Source organism: Pleurodeles waltl, chromosome 4_1, assembly GCF_031143425.1.
Source record: "Pleurodeles waltl isolate 20211129_DDA chromosome 4_1, aPleWal1.hap1.20221129, whole genome shotgun sequence".
Lineage (NCBI taxonomy): Eukaryota > Metazoa > Chordata > Amphibia > Caudata > Salamandridae > Pleurodeles > Pleurodeles waltl.
Window position 1 is genome coordinate 887,275,438 of NC_090442.1, and position 24,409 is coordinate 887,299,846.

Here is a 24,409-nt window from a genome sequence, read left to right on the forward strand (position 1 = left end):
ATCTTGACCATTGCTAGAGTAGGTCTCCGCAATAATCTTTGACAGCTCACGCTCTTGATCCTGTGGGGGAACATCCCGGAGCCGCATGCACACTGCTAGTGCAACTGCTTCCCCTTTAAGGTTACTTAATATAATTGAAGATACTGTGGCAAAATGTCCTATTAGTTGCATCCCCAAGTCCAGGGCCAGGGCAGCCCCGTATTCATCTTGAATTTGTTTTAACACTTCTGGTAAATTGGCAAGTGTTGGTGTACCGTGTGCGGTAGTATAGAGCATGGCAAATACTGTGCCCCAAGTATTGCAGCTGTCTACTGCGGGAACCAACCCAAATGGCAAGCACATAGTTAATATACTATGCTTATCCTGAGGTCCCGTATGGGGAAATACTGCTTCCAGTGCATTTATTTTTTGAGCTAACCAAACTGAATCTCTTCTCGTTTCGTGGGTACTTTACCCATGATCGAATGTACAGTAGCAGGATTAATGTCTGGGGTTACTGCATTTGGTTGTGACCGGGGCAGCACGTGCTGGTTTTGTGTTTAATGTTTGCATTACAAACTGTACTAATCGTCTGTATATTGCTGTAAGCTCAGCATATAAGCGACGGACTTCAGCTACCGTTAAGTTTGCTGCAGCAGGGTGAGGTGTATATGTGGCCAATAAAGGCCAGGTAGGACCATCATTACTTAGAGGACCTAACCGAACTGGTAAAATTGTGTGGGGTAGGGCGCCATCAAGCCAATTATTATGTTCTTGATAAGATAAAGGTATTTCTAAATATGCAAATGCTCTGTATTGTCCAGGTACATTTGCAAGTGTATAGTGATGAAATGTGTATGTATTCCCATCAGCTGCTGGAAATGTGACCCAAGAATAGAACATTTCTGTTATATAGGCTGGATGATCCTCAGTAACAAATGTAACTGGATCCCCTGGGCCGTTAGGCCATGTGCCAATAAATGTGCAGTAAGGGGTGGTCGCATATTGTCTGCAATTGCTACCGGTTGTGAGTTTGTCTTAATGAATGGTGAGTTTTGTTCAGAGATAAGCACACCAAATAGGGATTATTCTTTTAAGGGTTCAAGCTTGAACAACCTACAGCATTAGTTAGGTACTCCCTACTTAGCTGAGGACGAAAATCCTCAAACCACGAACTTCTCCGTATATAGTACTGAGGTGTCTTTGTATTTAGTGAGACAGAGATACTCAGGAGGTTCCGAAAATTAGAGCCTCACCAAACGTTGGTGGTGCCATGTTGCATAGGCTCTCATTATCCTAATGTGACTACTGGATTTGGGCGGCAGAATCACTTGCACTGTGGGGGACTGAGTCTGAACCCACTACAGGTGACACCTGACGGCCTAACCTGGGTTTTGCTCTGGCTAACTAGCAGTGCCTCATCTCCACCCAGTAGTAGAGATGATTGGGCAACCAAGCGCATGACACAATTGACTCCTCAGGGAAATCGTGGTCACTCAGATCTCATCCGTTTCCCTCAATTACATTAGTCTCACATATACAAAGACAATCAGAGGCAGAATAGAGTTCTATAAAGTTTTATTGAAGTAACTGTACCTTAGATAATAAAGCATGTAATGCAATAACTAGGACGATGAAGCATGACAGGATTAAAGTTGTGAAAGGGACAGTAAAGCATAGAAATAACGCTACCACATTGTCACTAGAATCGTTAAAATAGCTCCTACCTAGGCTATGTTATAGCACAGCATGTTAAGCTTTAATTCTGCCCTTCAGGTTCCCCTCATACCTGAGCAAGAGGCCTGTAGTCTGCAGCTGCAGCGAAGCACTTAGCAATCAGCATACAGTTGTGGTTGTGTGGCTGGAGTCTCCTTCTAACGTACATGGGCCAAAGTAGTGTTTTTATAATAAAACAGCTGATGTTCCAAGAAAGGATCCCCACGTGAGAGTGTGTATGTTTCTATGCATACTAGAGACAAAGCATTACCATGTTTGCTAGCAACCTATCTTACTGCAGCCTTGAGAAAAGCACAGAGTGAAAGAAATGACTGTTTGAGAACGCAGTGCTAGCCTAGGCAAAGAACAGCTAGATAGAAAAAATAAAACAAGACCGCAAATGTGGCTATTGTTAAAAATAATAAAATGAAGCAGAATAAAATATATCTAGGTTAAAGTGCACAGCGGCAGGCTTAGTTTGCTAAAATAATGTGTGTAAAGCTATAACTAAAATGGCTACACAACACCAGCACCTCCTGTTAACATGAAGATAGGGACAGACAAGTCCATACCATGTGCATGAAGTCTGCCATCAGGTCTCTGCAGGGTGTACAACTGTGTGACCGATTAGTATGTGGTATTCAAGGCTTTTGGAGAGAGATATTCCTGATGTACATAATTGTAATGTATTAGCTTGAATCTAGCGTTAGAGCCAACAGTGCATACCCCCTTGTCTACCTGTATCCAGTCTTTTACAGTCAGGGGTTCCTCCAGCAGCCCATCCTACTTGGTCTGGATATGAAGTTGTGGTGCCCTACAGATATGAGATATCAGTCTGTGGCCCTGCACCATCTCCAGCAGTGTCACCAGGGTGCTGGAGCACATCGGCGCCACCGTGAAGGGTGGCCATAGGTCTCTCGCTGTGGCAGAGATCCTTGCATATTGTAAATATTGTCCTGTCTCCAGTGCGAAGGATTCTGCAGCATCAAGAAACTGCCAGTTACGATATATGTCTCCCAGTGTGTTACAGCCCCCATCCTCCCATCTGCACCAACAAGGATTCTGCTATTTTAAGGAACGGTTGTATAACCCACAGTAGCATGTCTGGGGCATATGATGCACGTTGAATCACTCTCCTAACCACCACTTCCCATATATATGGACACCAGGTTTATAACATTGGGTATAGCAGAGGAACTCTGCATGCCACTCATCAACAGGCCAGGCAGTAGCTGCTCGCCATAAAAACCTCTCAGGGGTGTTTTTGCCAGTTGTCTCCCAGTGTCAAACCAGTTGATCGCGTGCTGTAAATGCGCCGCCATGTAGTATAGCTCTATGTGTGTTGACATCTAGACCTCCCGGCTCCTACACAGTGGCATATAGTAAAACATCTGGCTGACTCATGATACAAGGTTCCGTGTGAGGTTCTACAGGCAAATATGATACATGGAAGTTACAGCGTGATCTCTGACTGATATCGATAATAAGCATTGGTTGCCCCTCCATATTTAGGACTCTAGGGAGAACCAGGGTAGGATGAGGCCTGTTGCATAGAACGTAAAACACACAGAATGCAAATTAATTTTACCAGCATATAACATAAGAGCATTTGTTGTTCATCAAATATTAATAATGTTCTTGGAAACTTTAGCACATGACGCCACGTTTTCGTTGGGTGAATGGGTAGCAATGTTTTGCTATTCCAAGTCTACTTTTCTTTTTTAAGCCCAAACTGTTATTTAGTCAGAACATGGATTTTACTCATCGACAGCAATGCTTTGCGAACCAAAATCTGCGGAGAAGTAGAACTGTACTTTTGACAGTGGAATATTTTGAAATCTGTCATCCAATTGTGCAGTATGTGTTTAGACGCTATAACAAATTTGTGAAATCCTGCAGCTTGCCCTTTATTGTCTATCTGCACAGGTAGTTATTCAGTCTCTGTTGAGCGTAGATAGAATTATTATTAACATTTTGGAGAGAGGGCATCCAAAGAATATTATGGAAGTTATTCCACTTTTTCTAAAGTCAAAATACCACCATGCATAACAGTTTGAAGTAAACAGTTTCAATGGTAAAAATATGGAGGACAATGGGTCCTAGTGTTGCCAGGCGGAAATATATTACATTTTATTTTCTAGCTCCAAATGCAAAAGGAAAGGCCGAACGGTGATTAGGATATTTAGGAGACCCCATTTATGCACAAAAGAGAAATATGGTGTCAAAGAGATAGTCTTGGCTAACGTGCTAATATTTCAGAGGCTCCTAATGTGAAACTAGATTTTAGGTAGAGATAAATCAGTGAAAGTCTTTGAATGCTTGTCATCTTGTTGTGGAAGTTAGTTTTTAAAAAACTTTTTGGGCTTAGGAATGTCCAAAAAGAACATATCTGAAACACTGGACTTACCTCGCATAACCTTCTTCCACACATTTTACTGGACAGGGTCAAATATCTCAATATCTAACATGCCTCTGAACCAGCATCACTAGGCCGATAATTTGAATTGTGTATCATTAAACCATTAAAGGAAAAACACATACCTGGCTGCAATGTATCGTGGGATTATAATTGTGATCCTGGTCCATCCTTCGAAGTCCCCAGTGTAGTACATGGTTGGCTCGCGGAGTTCCCGGGAGTGTCCCTCGCAGGCCTTGATTCCAGGGGATGCAGGGTAGCAGCCCTCCTTCACCAGGGACCAGGACAGACCTGCATCATGGGAGTATTGAAGGAAGACAGGCGCAGCACTGCTGAACTCACTCGTGCAACCAATACTCAGCTGCAAAGAAATATTGACACCTTTAAGGACTCAAATACCCAGCAGTAAACCTTTATCTTATTTCTCCACTTGGGTAGTTATATTTCTAGTGGCATTACTACATAATATTGGCTATTATTATTCTTTCTTGAATTATTGTTTATTAACAATTTTCACATATCACTACGACTGTTGTGTAAAAGCAGTTCCCCCATACAAACATAAGTCCAATCGCAAATATGGTCATGTGCATACCTGCAGTCCCTGTGATATGGGGAATCGGGGTGAAGGGGTAGGGATACAGCGGAGAAAGGAGGTTCAGGCATATGAGGGTAGAGAGGAAAAAGACATATTAACAACCCTTATTGAGGGTCTGGCATTGTGGCCTGACATTTGGCCAACACCAAGCTGTTAACATACGCTGTGGGGTGCAGTAGACCACATTGAACTCCTGGAAAGGTGTGGAAAGGGACGAACTGGTTAAGAAAGATTAAAGGGAAGATGTGATACGGAGGCAAGGAGAGAGGGAATAAAAAAGGGTGACCAACCCTAAGCTAACTGGCTATAAGAAGGAGTGGACACGGATTTCGAGATACAGTTCTAGAGGCTAACCAGGAAAGCTATACAGCATGCTCCATATGTTATGTTATGTGTATTTCTAGAAAGCACAACTCACTCGACAGGGTCTCCTGGTGAGAAGCAGAAACTGTTTGGGCAGAGCCTGGGTTGTGACTAGGTGAAGAGCTAGGTCTTCAGTTTCTTGCAGAATTATAGACTGAGGAAGTGGCTCTGATGTGTCCAGGTTATTCCAGGTGTTAGGAGCGAGGTAGGAGAAGGCACAACCTCCAGATCTAGTTCCTCATATGTTGGGTGTGTGTGTGAATTCACCTGAACGGAAGTGTCCGGTAGGTCTGTGGAAGTTTATGCAGTTGTTGAGGTGCAAGGGTCCAATGTTATGTAAGGCTTTGTGTGTGTGTGTGTGTGAGGAGTTGGAACAGTGGTGTGGGGTAAGCAGGATAACAATATGTCATAAGTCACAGTCACAAAGAGCACAACGAAACTACAAGAAGCCAATCTGCTTGGAGACACACGTTGCTGGAGATGTGCTTTTCCTGACTGTGACTGGTTACCGAGACTCTGGCAATCTACCATGCCTCCAACACATAAAGAATCCAAACTGCATGTAGCAGCAGCAGCAATAAATCATTGTCCAGCCAAATATTAACTTTTATGAAAAAAGAGAAGTATTTCATTTCTACCACTAACTACACAAAAGAAAATTACAACATTCACAAACAACTACACAGTCCCACTGAGTTCAAGGCTCTACTGTTTCTTAAGTCTGTCCCCTCTATGCCACTTCCTCCTCACTCCTGGAGAAGATGTTTTTTCCCCATTCACTTTATGCAACATCCAGGGCACACCCCACTAGTATTCGAAGTCTCAAAAGTCACTTTGATTCTATTTAAATTCACCAGTGTACCAGTGCAGCAGCGCTAACTAGCAAGCAAGTTCCCCTGAGGCCAACTGGCCCTAAATCAGCCTTATATGCACCTGCAGGTTAGGAGCATCCGAAAGTTCCTGAGTTAGCCCGTTCATATGCACTTGGAGTGGCAGCAGCTGAATCAGATGATTTTGGTGCACATGACCCTGGAGGACTGCACTCAGCGGGCGCAGAGTTCTTCATAGACGTCTGAGCCACAGAAGTGACTGGAGATTCTTTGCCGATCCTCCTCGCAGTAAGTGTCTGATCTGTTCCAGGATTGGAAGGGGGTTAGGGGATTGTGAAATGATGACCCTGAAGTGAGTCTCTTGCTTTGATGGTGCACAGGTACTCCCACGCTGGTCTCACTCCTCTGGCGGGTGAGTGTCTATCAGGTTGCATGGCTTGTTGCGCCTGGTGACCCCCTCTGGCATACAAGGTCACTGTATCCTCCCCGTACATGGTCTCCAGCCCATTCAGCACAGTGAAGTGTTCCATGGTGGCCCCCTCCTGGCATATGGGGTCACAGCTCAACTCAGCGTAAGGGCTATGGTCCTTACAGCACAGCAGTCTCCTTTTGGCGTTCCCTCCTGGCATATGGGATCTCTGGCTCCTCACTACGTGTGGGCAATGCACACGGCTCAATTCAAGTTGTGCCTCCTCTGGCAGACGAGGGTTGCTAATCTTGTCCTGTACATAGAAAGAACCCAATCAGTGCGGTAACTGTCTCCTCACACCTTGCATAAGGAGGCCACTCGATAGGGCTCCTCACTTGAGTTCGCTCCCTCCAACGCTTCCCTCTTCCTCACAGGGCACACTAGTCTTGGCAAGCAGGTAGCCACTTGTGCTACAGACTCCAGCGCAGAAGTTCTTGGATTTCTTGGGTGATGTCCCCTCACCCAACATGGAAACTAGCAGGCCTTGGCCCCCAGCCCTGGTCACAGGCAGAAGTTTTGCAGAACTTTCCCTTCTCACACAGCCCGTCTGGCTGCTGTCAGCTGATAATTTTTGACATCTCACGTTCCCCTTCTTGCAGTCTCTTTCCAGATGCAAAATGTGATTTAGAGTCTGAGTCTTGGAAGTTTGCCTCCTTTTGAAGTGCCCACTCGTCTTTCCAATCTTCCTCTTGAAAGCACTCTGTCACATCAGTAGCAACTCCAAATCTGACAGCCCCAGAACACAGGCCATGGGAGTGTCTAGAGCACACACCTGGATGTCAGCCACAGTGAAATGTGCACCAGAGGTTAGCCCAAGGCATCAGCCCTACTCTTTCTGATTCCCTTATCAGCTCGATCTCCTTCCTGAGATGTGCGCAGACCCCTTCCTTGTTATCTCTCTCTGAATCAAGGAGCACCCTTTGAAGTGTACAGAAAAAGCATGGCTCTCCCCTCTCCAGTGTGTACTACCCAGCCCAAGAATGCAACAATAAACACATCTGTTGGGGAAGGAGGTGAGGAGAGGTTCTTCTATCTCCTCTCCATATTTCACCATGCAGTCCTGGGTCTCCCAAAATGAAACTCAGAGTCTACCATGTATTGTACCGTTCTCAGGCACACATACACCAAGCACATGCATTTAATATACACGCACTACACAATACTAAACCCTTCATGTATTGTTCCACTCCCAGGCACACATGCATCTAGTAGATGCATTCAACATGCACAAAGTGCACAGCACTACATCCTTCATGTGCCGTACCACTCACAGGCACTGCTTGACAGCACAGTGATGTATTATCTCTGTATTGATCCCTCCTAGGCACACATACACCGAGCACAGATTCACCACTCATGCGTTGTGCAGCCCTCCACATCCACATGATGTAGGCCAAGGGATGAGGTAAGCAGACAGCAGTGGAAGTTTGAATGAGTGAGCCTGTAGGCCTCAATAGAATGACACAGGTTAAGAGCACCTGCTCACTCCTATTGATCACTACACGGTTTCCTGCCTGCACCATGCTCGTGCTGCCTAACTCCTGCTGAAGGCTGCAGCCTTCCACCACAATGAGGGTAGCGCTCTGGGTGCCCCTCCAGGTCCTATAAGATTGCAATCCATGAGACAGGCCTATGTCATGGCGCGCAAACATGATCCGTGTTTGCCTATGACAACAAAAATCAGCATTAGGGTTCGAGATATCAGTACAGTGGGGGCATTTACAGCAGGGGTGAACATTCCTAACCATGCCAAAGACTCTTTCGTTCCAACATAGGCCTTCCTTCAGAGGCTTAGAAATTGTCTTGTCTACTATGACCTTATACAGAGAAGACATTCCGCTTCTGTGCTGGTCTCAGTCCTCTAGGTAGTCTAGTATTGGGGGATTCCTGAAGTTCCCTAGAAGGAGGAGGGTCCTGGTTAGCATTTAAGGCAGTATGCAATTTGTATGTACTGCCAGAGTTGGTTCTTGGATAATCTGAATTTGATTTGAATGGTATGAAACAATTAGCCAACAGTTGGCTGACCGTTATAATACTGACCTTATCCCAAGCCTTCCAATATAGGGTAATATGCATGACTCCATTCCAACAATCACTCCACTAGCTATCTATAGCTGGAAGAGCAATGTTCAAGGAACTCTAAATTGTCCACACAGCATAGGATGTCTGTATCTGCAAGATAGATTCAAACAATAAACAACAAACAGAACACTGTGCCCAGGACTTGCACCAATTTTCATCATACCACCTTGCTAAAAAGAAAGGAGGCACTGCTTTCTAAGTACAAGCTGCCAAGCTCAAGAACTCCCTACCAGCCAACAGTAGAAGCAACCAGGAACATATATTCTGCTCAAAACTTTGGAAAACATTGCTATTTCCAAGAAAACTGCATCACCTACATCTTAGCAACAGAGCCAAGAAACCAGTCACACCCTCGAGTGCAATCCACAGCTTACAACAAATTGGAAACAAGTCAACCAGGAAATTGCTTTTAATATGCAGGAAAGCTAAAACGGGCTGACCTATGGTACGCCATGGCATTTTATAGCTATGTACTTGCACAATTATAGCTCACAATAATAGTAAAACTATACTACACAGCTGGAAACTGTAATTAATGCCTCTTAAGTTCACATAAGACATGCCTGCTATGAGGGTTGTCTATCACCGGCACTGTTCGGTCAAAAAGCCAAACCTCACCAACTGAACAGACTTAGAATAACTGAAGAGGTCTGTCACACTTTGCTGGACAATGTGGAGGACTTTAGTATATTCCACGATTGCACGTCCCAAATGTATATACAATCTGACCACTTCTTTACATCTCACAAAGACACTCAGATAGGGGATGAAAATGTTCCTCCCAACTGATCTCTCTCCAATTCTCCCTTCCTCCAACCGTGCAAACTCAAGGCCAAAACTATACACCAAATCTTAGATTGGACATCCCAGTGCAGTAACCAGATAAGCAGACTATATAATAGAAAATACCATAAAGGGACTGTTCAAAGCTACCAGCATAGTGAAAAAACATAAAACTGCAAGTATGGCTCTCACACTTCATCATTCACTACAACGCTACATGCTGTGTCCCACAACATGATAACCACACCTCGATGGCCATCATGCACTGCATGGAAAACACTTTCCACATAGGATCAAAACAAAGACAACATCCCTCCAATCACACACCCTACGCAGGTCAGTGTTCTATCCTAGCAGGCAAATGCTTACTTTGTACCAAATGAAGGCATGGTTAAGTATATGGGGGTTGGTCCTAAGAAGTTTGTGGGTTGCTCTCTATATCTAAACTGTTACCATGGTCATGGGGTTCCTGGTCAATCCAGGATAGAAACTGTGAGAATACAGTGGGAGAGCCCACTCTATTTTGAATCTTACTTGTATTTTGTTTTTACATAGTACACATTTGTAAATGACTGGTGACAGACCTTGTAAAGTTATGCACTTTGCCAATTTCATAAAGTTTCAAAAGTAATGCCGAAAGGAGCTGGTGACAAATCACCCATGAAAGTGTCTCACAGAGAATAACTAAGCTAATCATACTTTTTTGTGAAGATTTGACAAGTTCTAGTGTGAAAATAATCTCCCTTAACATGATTTTGCTTACAGGTAACTTTAACCCACAGGTGAAACGTTGCTAAAGTAGAAAACATTCCAACATTTTGAAGTTGCAAAGCTTGTCACCTCTGCAAGTTCGTGAAGTTGTGAAGATTGACACCTTGTGAAACCTTCACCGGCAAATTACAATTTTGCTTGCCGCTAGTATTAGTGTTTTGGTGAGTAAACTAAGTGAGGCTATAGTTAAGTTTACAAACTAAAGCACATTCGTGGGGAAGTAATCTACCATTTGTAGCTACATACAACATGACTAACCCCTTAATCAAGGCACAGGCATTGAATGTACTGGTAAAAAAGTTCTACCCTGGTTGTGGTGATAATGGCAAGTACATAGTCATGCAGAACGTTTTCTTACTATTGTCTACTACAGTGAAAGTGCACCTTTCTGCTTGACTTGCTCACTGTGATTATTTGTGGGACCACTGAGGTACTAAGCGAAGGAAATGTGACACATGCTTTTGACACCTGCCTTTTTCTTCTGACCTCTCTCTGGTGTTATTCAAACAGGTGGTGTCAGAGAGTATGCTGATTTTTCCAACAGTGCACAACCCACATTTTCTTATTTTAATGGATTGTTTGGTGTTTCATTTACTCAGTTTCATTATTTTTATCCCCCAAGTGAAGATTAAATCTATATGTTATTGGCAACCTTATTTTGAAAAACCTAGCTGAAAAACGACCTTTGAAGCAGCACTGTGTGGGATCCTGACTATGCTCTGTGGTTTTAGCTTCCCTTGGATGGTGTCTGTGTCAGTGGCGGCTGCCACTGAATGGGGGTGGTGGGGTGTGGGGGTGAATTCAAAAAGAGAAAGAAACCCCCCCTCCCCACTCTTACCTCTTTCCTACAGAGACAGGCTTGTCTCCTCCGTCCTCTTCCCGGAAGCACACAGGCTTCCAGACTCCCCTCCAATCACAATGCTGCTTTCACCAGCATGACAGCAGTGCTGTGATTGGTGTGAGCGCACCGCTTCGGTGCTCACAGAGGTAGTGGCACCCTGCACACTTTTTCCTCCCGGGTGTTCAAAACAGCCCGGTGGAGAAATTAAAACTGCGCATGTCTGTTTGGCTGGCCGACCACGGCCGGTCAAACACACATGCAGACTTATAGTGCACTAACCACTCCTCCCTCCAGCCCCCCACCCCACTTTAACTTGGCTCACCGAAAAATAAAATGTTAATAAAGCTTTGTCATTATCATTTTATTTTTCCTTCCCCTTCTGCTGAAAGCAGAGGGGTCAAAGGAGGAGCCGCCCCTGGTCTGTGTTATGCTAGTGAACATGAAACCTTTAGCATTAAAAGGGCTGGAGGTAAGAATGTTTCGAACAGGGGACTCAATGTAGGTCCAAGGGAGCTTGCAACTTTGCCCACTTATCAATGGGATTCATTTACATTCATTGTATATACATGTACCTATTTGTATTTGATGAAAATATGCCGTGGAACAGGACCTCGTGGACCTATGTCTCACACTCCTGGTTTAGTGAAGATTGCCTGAAGCAGTATCAAGTAAGAATCACTGTAGATGATAATGATGTCCTAGATATTATGGAAAATACAACACTTCTTTGGTGATTTTAATTGGTAGGTACAGCAAGTAAATATGTTGAACAATGTGTACCATGGAACCCTTCTGTGGAACTGGAGTATCCCTTGCCTTTGGTCTTCATTTGTACATAGGTTCAGCAACCTAATGTAATTTATGGACTACTTTCAGAACTTTGAGTTTTAAAAATGTGAGATTTGGTAGTTACACTTGAGGTTAATGTGTCAATCACTTCAAGACATTTATGTCTTGTGGCGCCTGAATCCTACCATGCACTACTTCACGATGTTCCATATGATGAGTGAATGTCCTAAAAGGGGACAGATGTCATAGCCCGTGTACACTGCATTTACAAGATGCAAAAGAAGGGCTATTGCCAAATATGCTTCTCACTATTATATTTGTAAAGTATTTTATTGGATCTCACAATCCCCTGCTTTAGTATGCATCATCATAACTGGAAGGTGGCAAAGCACAAAGGTGGATATTGAATACCGAACCACCAAAATTGTGTTTCCTGCATCTTGCCATAATCAAGGTATTAAAGTCAATGCAGGCTAATTCATGAACTGTCTTCTGACTATCCATCACTCAAGAACCATATCAGGTTGAAAATCAACCCAACAGAATTGGTGTGAAACAGCCCTATCACGAATGCTAAGTCCTAAAATATCTACCTGTTACTGACAGTCACTTTTATTGATTGTCCCTACCTGCACAAAGGGGGTCTAAATCAACTCCTGATTCTCCTTGATACTACATGCAGGGTCACTTGTGAGCATATGTCTTTACCAAATGAACTTGAAAAAGACCCCAAGTGTTTCTGCTTACCAAATTATCTGTTACTAATCATGGCTGTAATAGGCACATAGTTAGACTACAATAGTCTTTACTTTGGCACACCTCCAAAACAGAGAGGACCATGGATCACAGACTTCAAAGCATTACAAATGTCCTCAGAACATAATACTGGTGACTGGTCAAAAAACTTATTTTCATGACTCTGAGCACGGGCCTCATAGCATTCAAATCACTTGAAGCTCTTTCAATTATTCAAAATTTGTGATAAGGTGTTCCATGACGTACCCTTCATACCTCCTTAATGGTTCCTACTTTGGAACTGGCCCAGTGTGAAGGAGGGCTCTTTTTAATGAAAGAGGTGAGACTATGGGATACACCAGCAATGCACCTTCACAAACAGGACTGATGTTTCAAGGTCCCAAGGCGTAGTTTTCATCAGTGCCCTCTCAGTCACTGACCTCAACAAATGGCCTCTTCTAGAGTCAACAGATCACTAGTAGTACTTCACAAATAACTACAATATAACGTAAATGCGATGGTGTTATAGACATGGCTGTAAACTGCCCAGGAAAAGGCTTAGCCCTGGCACTGAGCAAAAGTGGATTTGTTCAATTCATGAAACTCATGAAAATCAGAAAACTCATGAAAATAAAACATCAATTCTATTGAAACTATAACTTAAGCTGGGAGACGCTGGCCCATCGTAAACATCCGACGTGACTGAATTATATATTTCCCAACCTTCAATTTGATCTTTTCTCCTCTGTTCCAGCTCTTTGAAACGACCGAGGTAATGTGTATGGCTGGTGAAACACAACTATATCTGTAGTTTGATCAGGGATAGTCTGTAGAGATGACACACACCAGCACCACAAAATTAAAAGAAGCAGCAAATATCCCTATTGGTTCAATGTTGGAATGTCTGCATATGACGTCAAGCTAAGCAGTGAAAAACAATGCTAACCATTCATCATTTTGACTTCTGTTCCACTGAACATACTTAATTAAAATTACTTAAATGTTCATCAGAGCAAAGCTTAAATCAAGCAGAATTTCAAGCATTTCAAAATGAGAGATATTATTTTTGAAGCAGATGAAGAGAAATGTTGTACTCCTTTCCACTGCTCTGCTAATTGTCTCAGGTGGTGAAAATATTCAGGGACGTGTTAGCAGCAGTACAGCTTTTTTTAGATTTCACATCCGAGGATAGCACCTACCCTGGCACTGCCACTGATTAAACAGAAAAGGTGTCAGCATGAGAAACAGATTTTTTTAATGAGTGATACGTCAATGCACAGCTCTGGGTTACAGCAAGCACGCCCCTGCGGAATTCATATCATGCCTAAAAAAGTTTGATGTACAAGGACAGTGGTTCCCAACCTGTGGACCAGGGACCACTGGGGGTTTGCGAAGCCTCCTCAGTGGGCTGGTGACTGCTTAGAAAATTAACTAATAATAACAGATTACTAAGTGTATATAAATAAAGTGGCTAAATGTACAATTAAAAATTATAAAACGTACTGTAAATGTCAAGGAATTTGAAACTGGAGGCTAAAAATTAAATTGGCATCCTCAGATTGATATGTGGGAGCAGTGCAGGTACATCAAACAGAATATAGTATGGACAATGTGTGGCTTCAATTGAATTTAGCAAAGTTCCAACCTTCCTATTAAAATTATTATATTTTTTATTTTGTTTGCAAACTAAATAAAATGTGTTATTATTTGTGTATGTGTTTGATAGAATGCTTGTTTCTGTATTTTTGTGTATTAGTTTGCAGTTCAAATCATCAACAATGTTTAGGGGTCCTCGGATTCCAATAATAATTCTGTGGGGGTCTCCGGTTTCAAGTATCGATAAAGTAGGGGTTCACAGAAGTTGAAAGGTTGGGAACCACTGCACTAGGATTCTGACCTGGGAAGTGGTGTGGCAATCAAAAATATATAGAGTGAAAACAGGGAAAAAACAAAAAGTGGTGGGTGGAATGTTTAAATTAATGGCAGCCATTGGTAGTTACTCAAAACTGCAGTTCAGTCCATCCTTTTCTGGTCCACTGTGCTGCTCCAGACAGAGATCAGTCCCGTGCAAAGCAAACTTGGCCCTGTGCCAAAAGTAAAAGTCCAGCCAGAAGTACCAGGCCACGCCCCTACTAGACAGGAGCACAGACCAGTTTCAGTCTATATGGGCCTCATCAGTGAGGGCTATCTCGGGCCCAGTGGCACAGTGTGCACGAGACCCAGTGAAAAGCAGAGCATTAACGATCTGCACTTGCGCCCTGCAAGTGAAGCTCCACGGTGTGCCCACATTTGTGTAATGTGTTTTAGAGAAGATTGATGGAGCCACGCAATTATGATTTTTCGAGGTTGATTGGCAAGCAATCCTTCCTGAAACTAAGCAGCACTGTCTAAAGAGGAGAAAAGAAGAATATGCTGATATGGGCAGTTTTAAAAGACGGATCCAGCGAGATACAAAGGGATATTGAGCTATATTTGTCAGATTTATCTGGTGGCAGAATAAGATTATTTTTAGACTACCATGTGCAATGCTGTCCATTCTCACAGCCATATGGGTGAATTTCGAGCGTGGTGATCCAACCCAGTATTATTTTAAAGTCTTTTGCAAGTATTCCTGGCCCAAAAAACGCTGGCAATGTTTTGAAAAGGAGAAATTTTGCACTTGAATACCAGTCTATCACCTTTAGTTAATACAGTGATTTTTAGCAAACATATCCATGCCATTTTCTGTAAATGCACTTTCTGACAGATACGCCTTTTTTACCTTAGTAGAAATGAACCTATTAAAGCCAATACTCGTTTGCCCTTTTCAGAAAACACACTATTTTAGCTTCAATCACTAGGCTGCAACCTCCTGAAAATACACCAATTTGTCCTAAAATGGGAGCTTGAGATTATCTTTAAGTAATTAGCCCTTTCCAACCGCTGCGTTCTCACATGGACAGATACTGCCTCACACACCCATGTTTAGAAATACACATCCAGGTTTGGAGCCTGATTACGATCTTGGCAGGTGGTGTTACTCCGTCACAAACGTGACGTATTGCGATTCCATTATATCCTATGGAAATCGTAATAGGGCGGACGGAATATCTGGAACGTTTGTGACGGAGTATCCAAGATCGTAATCAGGCCCTTAGTGGTGTATGTCAAGTGCTGTCAGAGGACACCAGCTGCCAGAGAATCATTGCAGGATTTCTGTGACCAGTATGCAGGCCTGCTTTGTTAAAATGCCATCATTTATTGAGATGTAGGTTGCAAGACATCGAGTCCTGGCCTGCCCAGACCTGTGAGGCTGAGAAGAGTGCACCAGCACAGGTAATGTTTTGTCTGTAAAGTATGGTGATGCCAACTAGTACCATACCGTGGGTTCATCTATGGCTCATGTCCATCACCTGAAGAGCTGCATCTCCAAAACTGACAGCCTTCTTTAAGTTCAAGCCATCACAAATGGACTGAACCATAAAACACCTACAGTGAAGTATTCAGTGCTCCAGCTTGCAACTGCACAGGGTGGGTTAGCTCTCCCTCATGTACAGACATATTATGAGGCAGCCCTCAGAACTTTGAGGGAGAAATGTCTGACACATTTTTTCTAGATGTTATGATGCTTGAAGCCGGTACATGACTTCCAGTTTATATCAAGATCTCAAAATTACCACACAAAAAAAAACAGATATAAGCTAATACAGGGCTGGAGTGCCTGGTTGTCATTATTTTATCACTCTAATCAAATCTTATCAGGTTTTACACTCGAACGTTTACAAGGTCAAATATGAGAGTTTACAACTCTCCCCACCACACATTAAATTTTGGCACCACTTGGGGTTTAAGGAAATAGGACAGTTTTTACTCCAGGGTAGATGTATGACTTGGCAGGAGATCTGCGCACGATGTGGCAATGCATGTAAGCTATTCAGTTTTAGCTATGAGCAGATTGTTCACTTTCTTAGATCCCACTATTTGGATCCCCACCCTGAAACACACATTGTGTTGTGGGTGCTTTTTAGGTCTAGTCTGTCTGTTATAGGGAACTGGTATAAGTTGGTATGCAATCTAGGATCACAGGTATACCTCAGTGCTGTTTTAGGGAAGATTGATGGAGCCACGCAATGATGATTTTTCGAGGTTGATTGGCAAGTGATTTCATGTTTTGTGCCACAAAGCCTTAAGAGCGTCCAATTTTGTCATTTTTATCTCGCTGGATGGCACTGTAGGAAAGTACCCTTTTTTTGGCATGGTTACACCCACTTTTTGTCTGCTGTCAGTGTGTTTTGACTGTTTTCACTGGAGGCCTGATAACCAGAACCCCAGTGATTGTGCTCTCTCTCCCTCTAACGTTGGTTGCTTAGGACTTTGCACACCCCAGAAGTGGCATACTGGTGCCCCCATAAGTCCCAAGTATATGGTACTTAGGTACCCAGGGCATTGGGGCACCAGGGGTTCCCCATGGGCTGCAGAATGTATTGTGCCACCCATGTGAGCCCATACAAAATGTGTCTGCAGGCCTGCCATTGCAGCCTGCATGAAAAGGTGCATGCACCCTTTCACTACAGGTCACTGCACCAGGTCACTGTAAGTCACCCCTATGGCAGGCCCTCCTAACCCAGAGAGCTGGTTGTGAGGGCACCCCTGTCTGAGCAGAGGTGCCCCTATGAACTCCAGCCCCATTACACTGGACTTAGTAAGTGCGGGGAAGCCATTTTACCCATGTACTGGACACACGACCTGTGTCCAGCTACATAATGGTAACTCCGAATCTGGGCATGTTTGATATCAAACATGTTGGAATCATACCCCAATACTGTTGCCAGTATTGGTTGTATGATTCCATGCACTCTGGGGGTCCTTAGAGGAACCCTGGAATTGCTTTTAACAGTCTTATGGGGTTTTCTGGGTAGCCCACGCTGCTGCCACCCCTCAGACAGGATTCTGCCCTCCTGCTGCTTGACCAGTTCAGGCAGAGGAAGACAGAACAAATGATTTCCTGCATGAGAGGGAGGTAACACCATCTCCCCTGGAAATAGGTGTTACATGGCTTGGGAGGGGTAGCCTCCCCAAGCCACTGGTATGCTTTGAAAAGTATATTTAGTGCCCTCCTTGCATAAACCGGTTTGCACCAGTCCAGGTACCCCTGGTCCCTGCTCTGGGACGAAACTGGAAAAACGAAAGGGGAGTGACCACTCCCCTGTCCATCACCACTCTATGAGTGGTGCACAGAGCTCCTCCAGGTGGCCAGCCACTTGATTCTACCATCTTAAATCTAAAGTGGGAAGTGGCCCCTGGGACAATCTGAGTGGCCAGATCAGGCAGGTGAAGTCACACCCCCCTCCAGATAGGTGGTCATCCTGCTAAGTGACCAATCCCCCTTCCTGGGCTATTTAGGGTCTCCCTCTTGGATGGGTCCTCAGATTCGACATGCAAGATTCCAGCACAACTCCTCTGCATTGTTTCCTTCATCTTCTGGCCACTGGAACTGGACCCTCCAGGAACGGACAATCTGCAACTATAGCGATGACTCCACTCTGCAACATCGTTTCTCCAGCTCCTTCCAGCAACTGCAACATTTCCTGGGTGTGTATCCTCTGAGGGTGGTGAGTCTTCAGCCTGCACAAGAAGTTAGAAGGAATCTCCCTTGGAGTGAAGGAGTCTCTCCCCTGCATTTGCAGGCACCAACTGCAACGACGACTGGCTGCGTGAATCTTCTCTCCTCTAGAGCTGCGTGGATCCTGAATCACAGGTGGTAGTTTGGAGTGGTGCCCTTGGCCCCCTCTGCCATCTGTCCAACCTGAGAGCTGGTAAGCCCTTGCCTTTCCTTGCAGGACAGTTGCACATGTGATTAGAACCTAAAAGCTAGATGTATGAAAATTGGTAACAGCGATTATCAAACAGTGATTTTTTGTGAATCCCTATTTGGTAATCACTATAACCAATGTACAAAAGTGATATCAGGCTGATTGGCAATTCGAAGTGGGTCGCAAATAGACCTACCTAACGAATATTAAGGAGGTAGGTCGCTATTTGTGACCCACTAGGATTCTCTTCCATCACAAGGATGGTGGCCTGCTGGGGTCAGCAGAATACCATGTCTGTGATTGCTTCAAATAAAGCAATGTTTATTTTTATTTTTTATGCAGCCCGGACGCATTTATAAATAAAAAATGAAAAGTTTTTTTTTTTTTAAGAGTAGGCAGTGGCCCGTTGTACCACTGCCGGATCTTACAAAATATGTATTCAACCATTCACAAAAGGACGCTTTCCCATTTGCGAAAGGGCTACCACCAACTTTGAGTTATCAGTAAAATGTGAATGTTTTGCAATCACATTTTCATTGCAAAACATTCGTACATACCAGTATTTGGAAAGGACGCCCCCAACACGTCCCCTCTAAATATTGATATGCAAATCCAAATTGCGATTGGGTAACATGTTACAGAATCACAATTTGGGCCTTGTACTTAGGAAAATCAGGAATCACAAATGAATCAGGTCATTTGAGAATGCAAAAACATTTTGTACATCTAGCCCTAGGTGCGATAATGATGCTGCTCCAGAGATAATGAGAGCTCGGGTATAGTTAATGTAGGTTTTACTCTTTCCCAGTCACCACAACCATGGCCTTGAGTCTCTTGTAGCGACCTTAACCCCAAATTAAAAATGAGGTTTCACACTAAAGCATGATATTGGTTTTGTTGAATGTACATCTAAAATAAATTATTAAAATATCATTCCTTAGACGGTGTCTAATGCAGCTGGCTCTGCTGAGGAACATCCCTAGCTCTCGTGCTGAATTGTCCTAAACTGCGAAGCCACTATGACATTCCAGGAGATACTGACTGAGAGCTGTGTGGCAAATGAGATTTTCAACTCTAGTAGCCTGTTCAATGAGGAACAAGAGATAAGCTGATAGCCTCTGGGTTACAGAATTCTAGTGCGGGCAATCTATTTGAACTCCTTCAAAGGATTCATGATTCTATGGCCCATGTTGAGGGTTCAGTGGACAACACTGTACTATGAACTGCAACTCTGTCTCTGTCTACATGGTTGAGCATAATTGTGTTGCAAAATTAGATCCTTAGGAATATGGCATAATATATTTATTTGCATCAAATCTGACTACTATTCACGAAAGGGGATCTAATGCTCTACCTTTTTACGGTGCTAATCTTTCCTTTATGAAGTGTCCTCAAAGCATTAATGTGGTCTCAACCCAGTTCTCTCTAAATATTCAACAATAATGATATTGGATTTAGAGCATTTCCTTCCCTTTTTGATTAAAAAGATAATTGTAGATATGCCAGTGGCAAATAAAAAGCCTGGTTGCAATTCAATGCAGAGTATACAATGTCTTATCCTAGCCAGCAAAGCAAGGACTGTTGCCCCACAGTCGGACTGATGCGATGGGTCAGCTATGGCTGGATTTAATCCAGACCATAATAGGTGAGTTGGTTGTTCATCTACTTATTTCAATTCAGAAGGGAGTGAGAAGTGTAATTATGTGACTAATTGCTGGACTAATTGCTATCTACATGTGCCTTTCAATTACTTATCTAAGCAGTCACTTAACTTGAATTGTTATTCAGACAATATAGGGTAGGCTTCTGCTACGGCCAGTCACAGTTCCTCTATCACACGGGATTAACTTGGAATGCATTCTTAATGACCATGATAGACCAATGATGTTTGATATTAATGGATGTGCTAGTCTCATTGCTAAATGTGAGTATATTTATTCATGAGACTAAGCCTCGTACATCAATCTCATTAGAGGCAATGACCTTAGTTTTAATCTATCTTAAGAGACTGTATGACTCACAAAAAAATTGTTTGCATATATGCAGATGCTAGAAACTTTAACAGCTGTGTGCTTTAAACTTTGAGAGTGCACGCTAGATACAAAAAAGCTGGGGAATCTAAAAGCTTACATACTAAGCACAATTCCAATTTGAAGGGGCTGGGTGGAGGACTACCATAACGTCTGATATGCATCATTGTTGATAACCTCCTTCCTTTGTAACCAACACAAATGACCTGCTCCCTGAGTGGAATGTTAAAGCTAACACTATTAACAACCTGTGTGATACAGTGGTTGTGTACCCAACGGAGGCTTGTTGAAAGTGTAAGAAATGCAATAAAAGGAAGGATAAAAAGATAGGATACGTGTGGTCAGGGTAATTCCAATGTGTTCAATGAGAAAGTGATCTCCTCAAAAAACCCTGAGAATAGCGTTGAAAAAGGAAGTCAATCATGAGTGTTGCTGTTGGGCAATTTGAGCCTGAATGGGATTTCTTCCCTTCTATTTTTGCAGATACAGAGCCTTTACTGCTATAACCAAGTGGTAATACATTCTGATCATGGCAAGTTATGTAATCATCAAGGTCCATCCACTCATGGTGTGAAACAGAGTCACATTCTTGCTCCTCAACTATTTATTTATATACTGCCCAACTAGACATTATGCTCATTCCTCTGTAAAATTATTGCCTACATTGGGTAGGGAAAGGCTGCCCACACTCTTTAACCACCTTAAAGTATGCATATTTTGGCTGAGGATATTGGTCTTTTTAGTCAAACACAATGGGATCCTGTGCACACTGGCATCTTTGGAACCTTGTTGGGCACATAACAATCCACAATTAATCAGACCAAGATCATGGTCTTTGTCCAGCAAAACCACAGTAAGCCTTGTTCTACTGGAGCTTGTTGTTATTTTTACCTTGGGCTACTGTTCAATGGTAAACTAATATGGTCTCCTTTCTGGAGGGTGAAAACTGCGTTTATCTGTATGAGGTCTGCTGAGATTCAACTTCAGGTAAACGGTCCTTATATTTCATCCAACGGTAAGTGCATTTCATGTAATAATTACATCACAACAAGTGTGTAGTGAGCCAATCTGGTAGCTTCAGAAGGAAATAAACCAAGAAACTATTGAAGGTACACCTTGTCCCTGGGAAATAAATTCCTGTTTGCTGCTCAGGCTGAAAATTGGGTTTGCTTCGGCCACCTGCTATCATGTTGCTCTATTGTGTGTGTAAGGCTGCTGTTGATGGATTATTGGTCTTGGTTTGTTCTGACCTTTCTTGGATCTATTATTAAATCAAAGCATTATCTGTTTTTTCTCCTTTTGTGTAAGCAGCAGAAAGTGGCCGGTATCCACATATGTCGTAAAAAGATAATAATGAGCTTATGAACCTCTCTTCAAGGTGGACTGTCATTATCAAACACAGGGCTAGAATGGGATTTTTTCGGGGTTAATATTCGAATATTACTTTGATTTACATTTGAGCAACTAACAATATTAGATATTGAGTGCCTGTGCTTTGGCTTGCCCATATATATTCAGCTAAGGTATTTTTATTTGACTGAACAAGAAACAATGTCACGTTTGCTGTTAAGCTGCTTTGGGTTGCAGGTGTTAAGGGGTCAATATATGAGATGTTTGTATGCTTCTACTGACTGTGGAACAAGTGATATGGAAAATTTATCTTAAAGATTAAATTATAGAAATAGAAAATATGTTGGTTTCAGCTCTCATTTCTTAAGTAATTCATCGCCTTAATGTAATGATGCAATGCACTCTATCAGTCGTTTTAATGTAAGCTAAAGACGTTTAGTACTTTGCGCTTTTTATCGTTTGATTTTTTAAACAAGTAAAAACTATATACAAATGGAAAAATAGTAATATTGGAAAGAAAAGACCAAGGTAAAACAATCCTGCCGAAACGGACATCCGGTACAATTACGCTGGGCATTTTGTAATGGTTTTTACTACAAAATATGGAAAAAAACAACAAAAAATCATTGGCAAAGATAATAGGGCTGTTTTTACTCCAACTCCTCACCTATAAAGGAAAATACATTGTGTTCCCCAAACAACTGTAGCACCTTTTGAGCATTACCAAATTTTCAAAAATGCAGACAAGTGTTGCTATTGGCTGTGGGTCACAAAGCTTTTACCTCGTAAAACCTTCCCACAGCAATTAGTTACTAGGTTAACTTAACACCAACAGCTCTTTTGTAGAGCAAAACGTCAAAATTGTTTTTAATATATACTTTTATTAATTTTCAACAGTACAGGGTCAATAGCCGGTAAGAATAATGCCAGTCATAAAAAACATTCTCTTAGCCGTGACAGGATACATAACATCATGTATCAGCAGGTAAGCTGATATCTTAATCAAATGTCGCCATCCATGTATATTCAATAGGGTGACATAACAATGCTGTAATAGGAATACAATGATCCTTTAGTTAAGTTGTCTCTGATATATGTCATAATCCCATATTATCAACCACTGTGCACAAGGTAGTCGGACAGCGCCATTTACTATAAGGCCCTGGTAGAGGTAATACGGGGAAAGGGAACACCAACTTGGTGAAGATAAGAACTATATAGCGTGTCTGGTATGTGTGGTTCAGGGTAGAGGGCATCCTTGGTATGTCATCCAATCCAGACACTTGTCCATGAGTGTAATCACAGGAGTCCGGGGGGGAAGAGTGGGCAATCGGGGGCCAATGATCCCTGAGCAATGTTCAAAGTGTCCCCCAAGCGCGCATATGGGGTGCTCACTTGTCCCAACCCCTCAGAGACCTTAGAGGTCAGGTAAGGATGCAATCAGGTGAGTGTACGGTATCCAGGCAAGGAGGGGCAGCGGCAAAGGAGAGTGCCGGGATTCTTACCGGCATGGAGTTCTATCACATAATGCCTGGTTGTGTAGTGGGAGTTCTCATTTCTGGCTGGGGAGATCCTAGTGGGCTGGTGTCCTCATTCCCCAGAGGGGCCAGTTTATCCACCAGTTTCATCAGGTAGCTGTCCCAGAGTGTCGTATCCCCATCTCTACCCTGCGCACGTTGATCCTGCTCTAGAGTGCTAGCCTCTGCTGTAGCCAGTCCTTCACTTTGGGGGGTTGGGATGCTTTTCAAGACATAGCAATAAGTCGTCTGAATAGTACAAATGCAAGATCTATAAATTTTAGATAGTGTTTAGTCTGTTTGTTTCTCTTGGCTAAGTGGGACCATGTGCTGCTCAACACTGGGCCTTCCCACATCATATGTAAGAAAGTGGCATCTTCATGGCCACATCTCGGACATAACGAAGAAGCTCCTGGGAATATACCATGAGGGCGATGTGGCATCAGGCAAGTTTGATGAACATAAATGAAGTGTGAATATTTCAGTCTGGCATTTAGTGAAACATATCTCACACGTTCCAGCGTCATTCTCCATTGCTGTTCGGTTGAGGCAATGCCCAGGCAGTCGTCCCACCGAGCCTTGCTACGCGGATGTGGTATGCCTGCCCTGTGTCCCCCTCAGTATTATGTATAACTTAGAGACTGCCCTTCTCTCTGAGCCTCGTGTTAGTATATAAAGCAGCCCATGATGTATTGTGGGTTCCAGTAAGCCCAACTTTCCCTATCACTGCTTGCAATACCACATGGGCGAGGAACTGCCCTGCGTCCAGACCATATATTTTGCCTGAGTTTATAAAGGAGCGCATCTGCCCTTCCTCATAAAGGTCGCCTATACATATAAGTCTGCCCACCCTCCCTGTGTTAAAATCGTATATTTGAGTGAGGTCTTGCAATGGAGGTAGATCCCATATCGGGAGTCGAGGTGAATAGGGGAGCAACTGTCGTTGTGGATTAATATATCGAGTCCAGGCCATCCTTGCTGTCCGCAGCAATAGACCTAAGTCCGCACAGCGCCTGTCCGGTGTGAGGAGCCATCTTAGCACCCTCCTGTACAGTGTCGAGCACCATATCCCCCTCTATTGTCTGATCACGAGTCAACCAGAACATCAGCCACTGTAGTTTGGCTGTTCTACCTCTGGTACCGCCATGCCACCTTCAAGCAAGGGGTGTTGGAGTGCATCCAGAGATACCCTCCTGCGTCCCAATCCCCATATAAGTGCTTAAAGAAGACCTTCCCAAGCGGAACCAGTAATGCCATGAACAAGTAAAGCAATCTGGGGAGAACCAACATTTTGGCAATGGCCGCTCTACCCATAGGGGAGAGGGGCATGCCACCGTCTGTCTACCCA

General features: G+C 43.3%; 1 protein-coding gene across 1 annotated transcript in view; it reads right to left on the bottom strand.

Annotated features, from left to right (window-relative positions):
• The window catches only part of RELN (reelin), a 1,304,886-nt gene that overhangs the window by 307,974 nt on the left and 972,503 nt on the right, over positions 1-24,409 (bottom strand). The window contains exon 28 of the mRNA XM_069229640.1: positions 4,237-4,472. Within this exon, the coding sequence (XP_069085741.1) occupies positions 4,237-4,472 (236 nt within the window). The remainder of the gene's footprint in view (positions 1-4,236; positions 4,473-24,409) is intronic.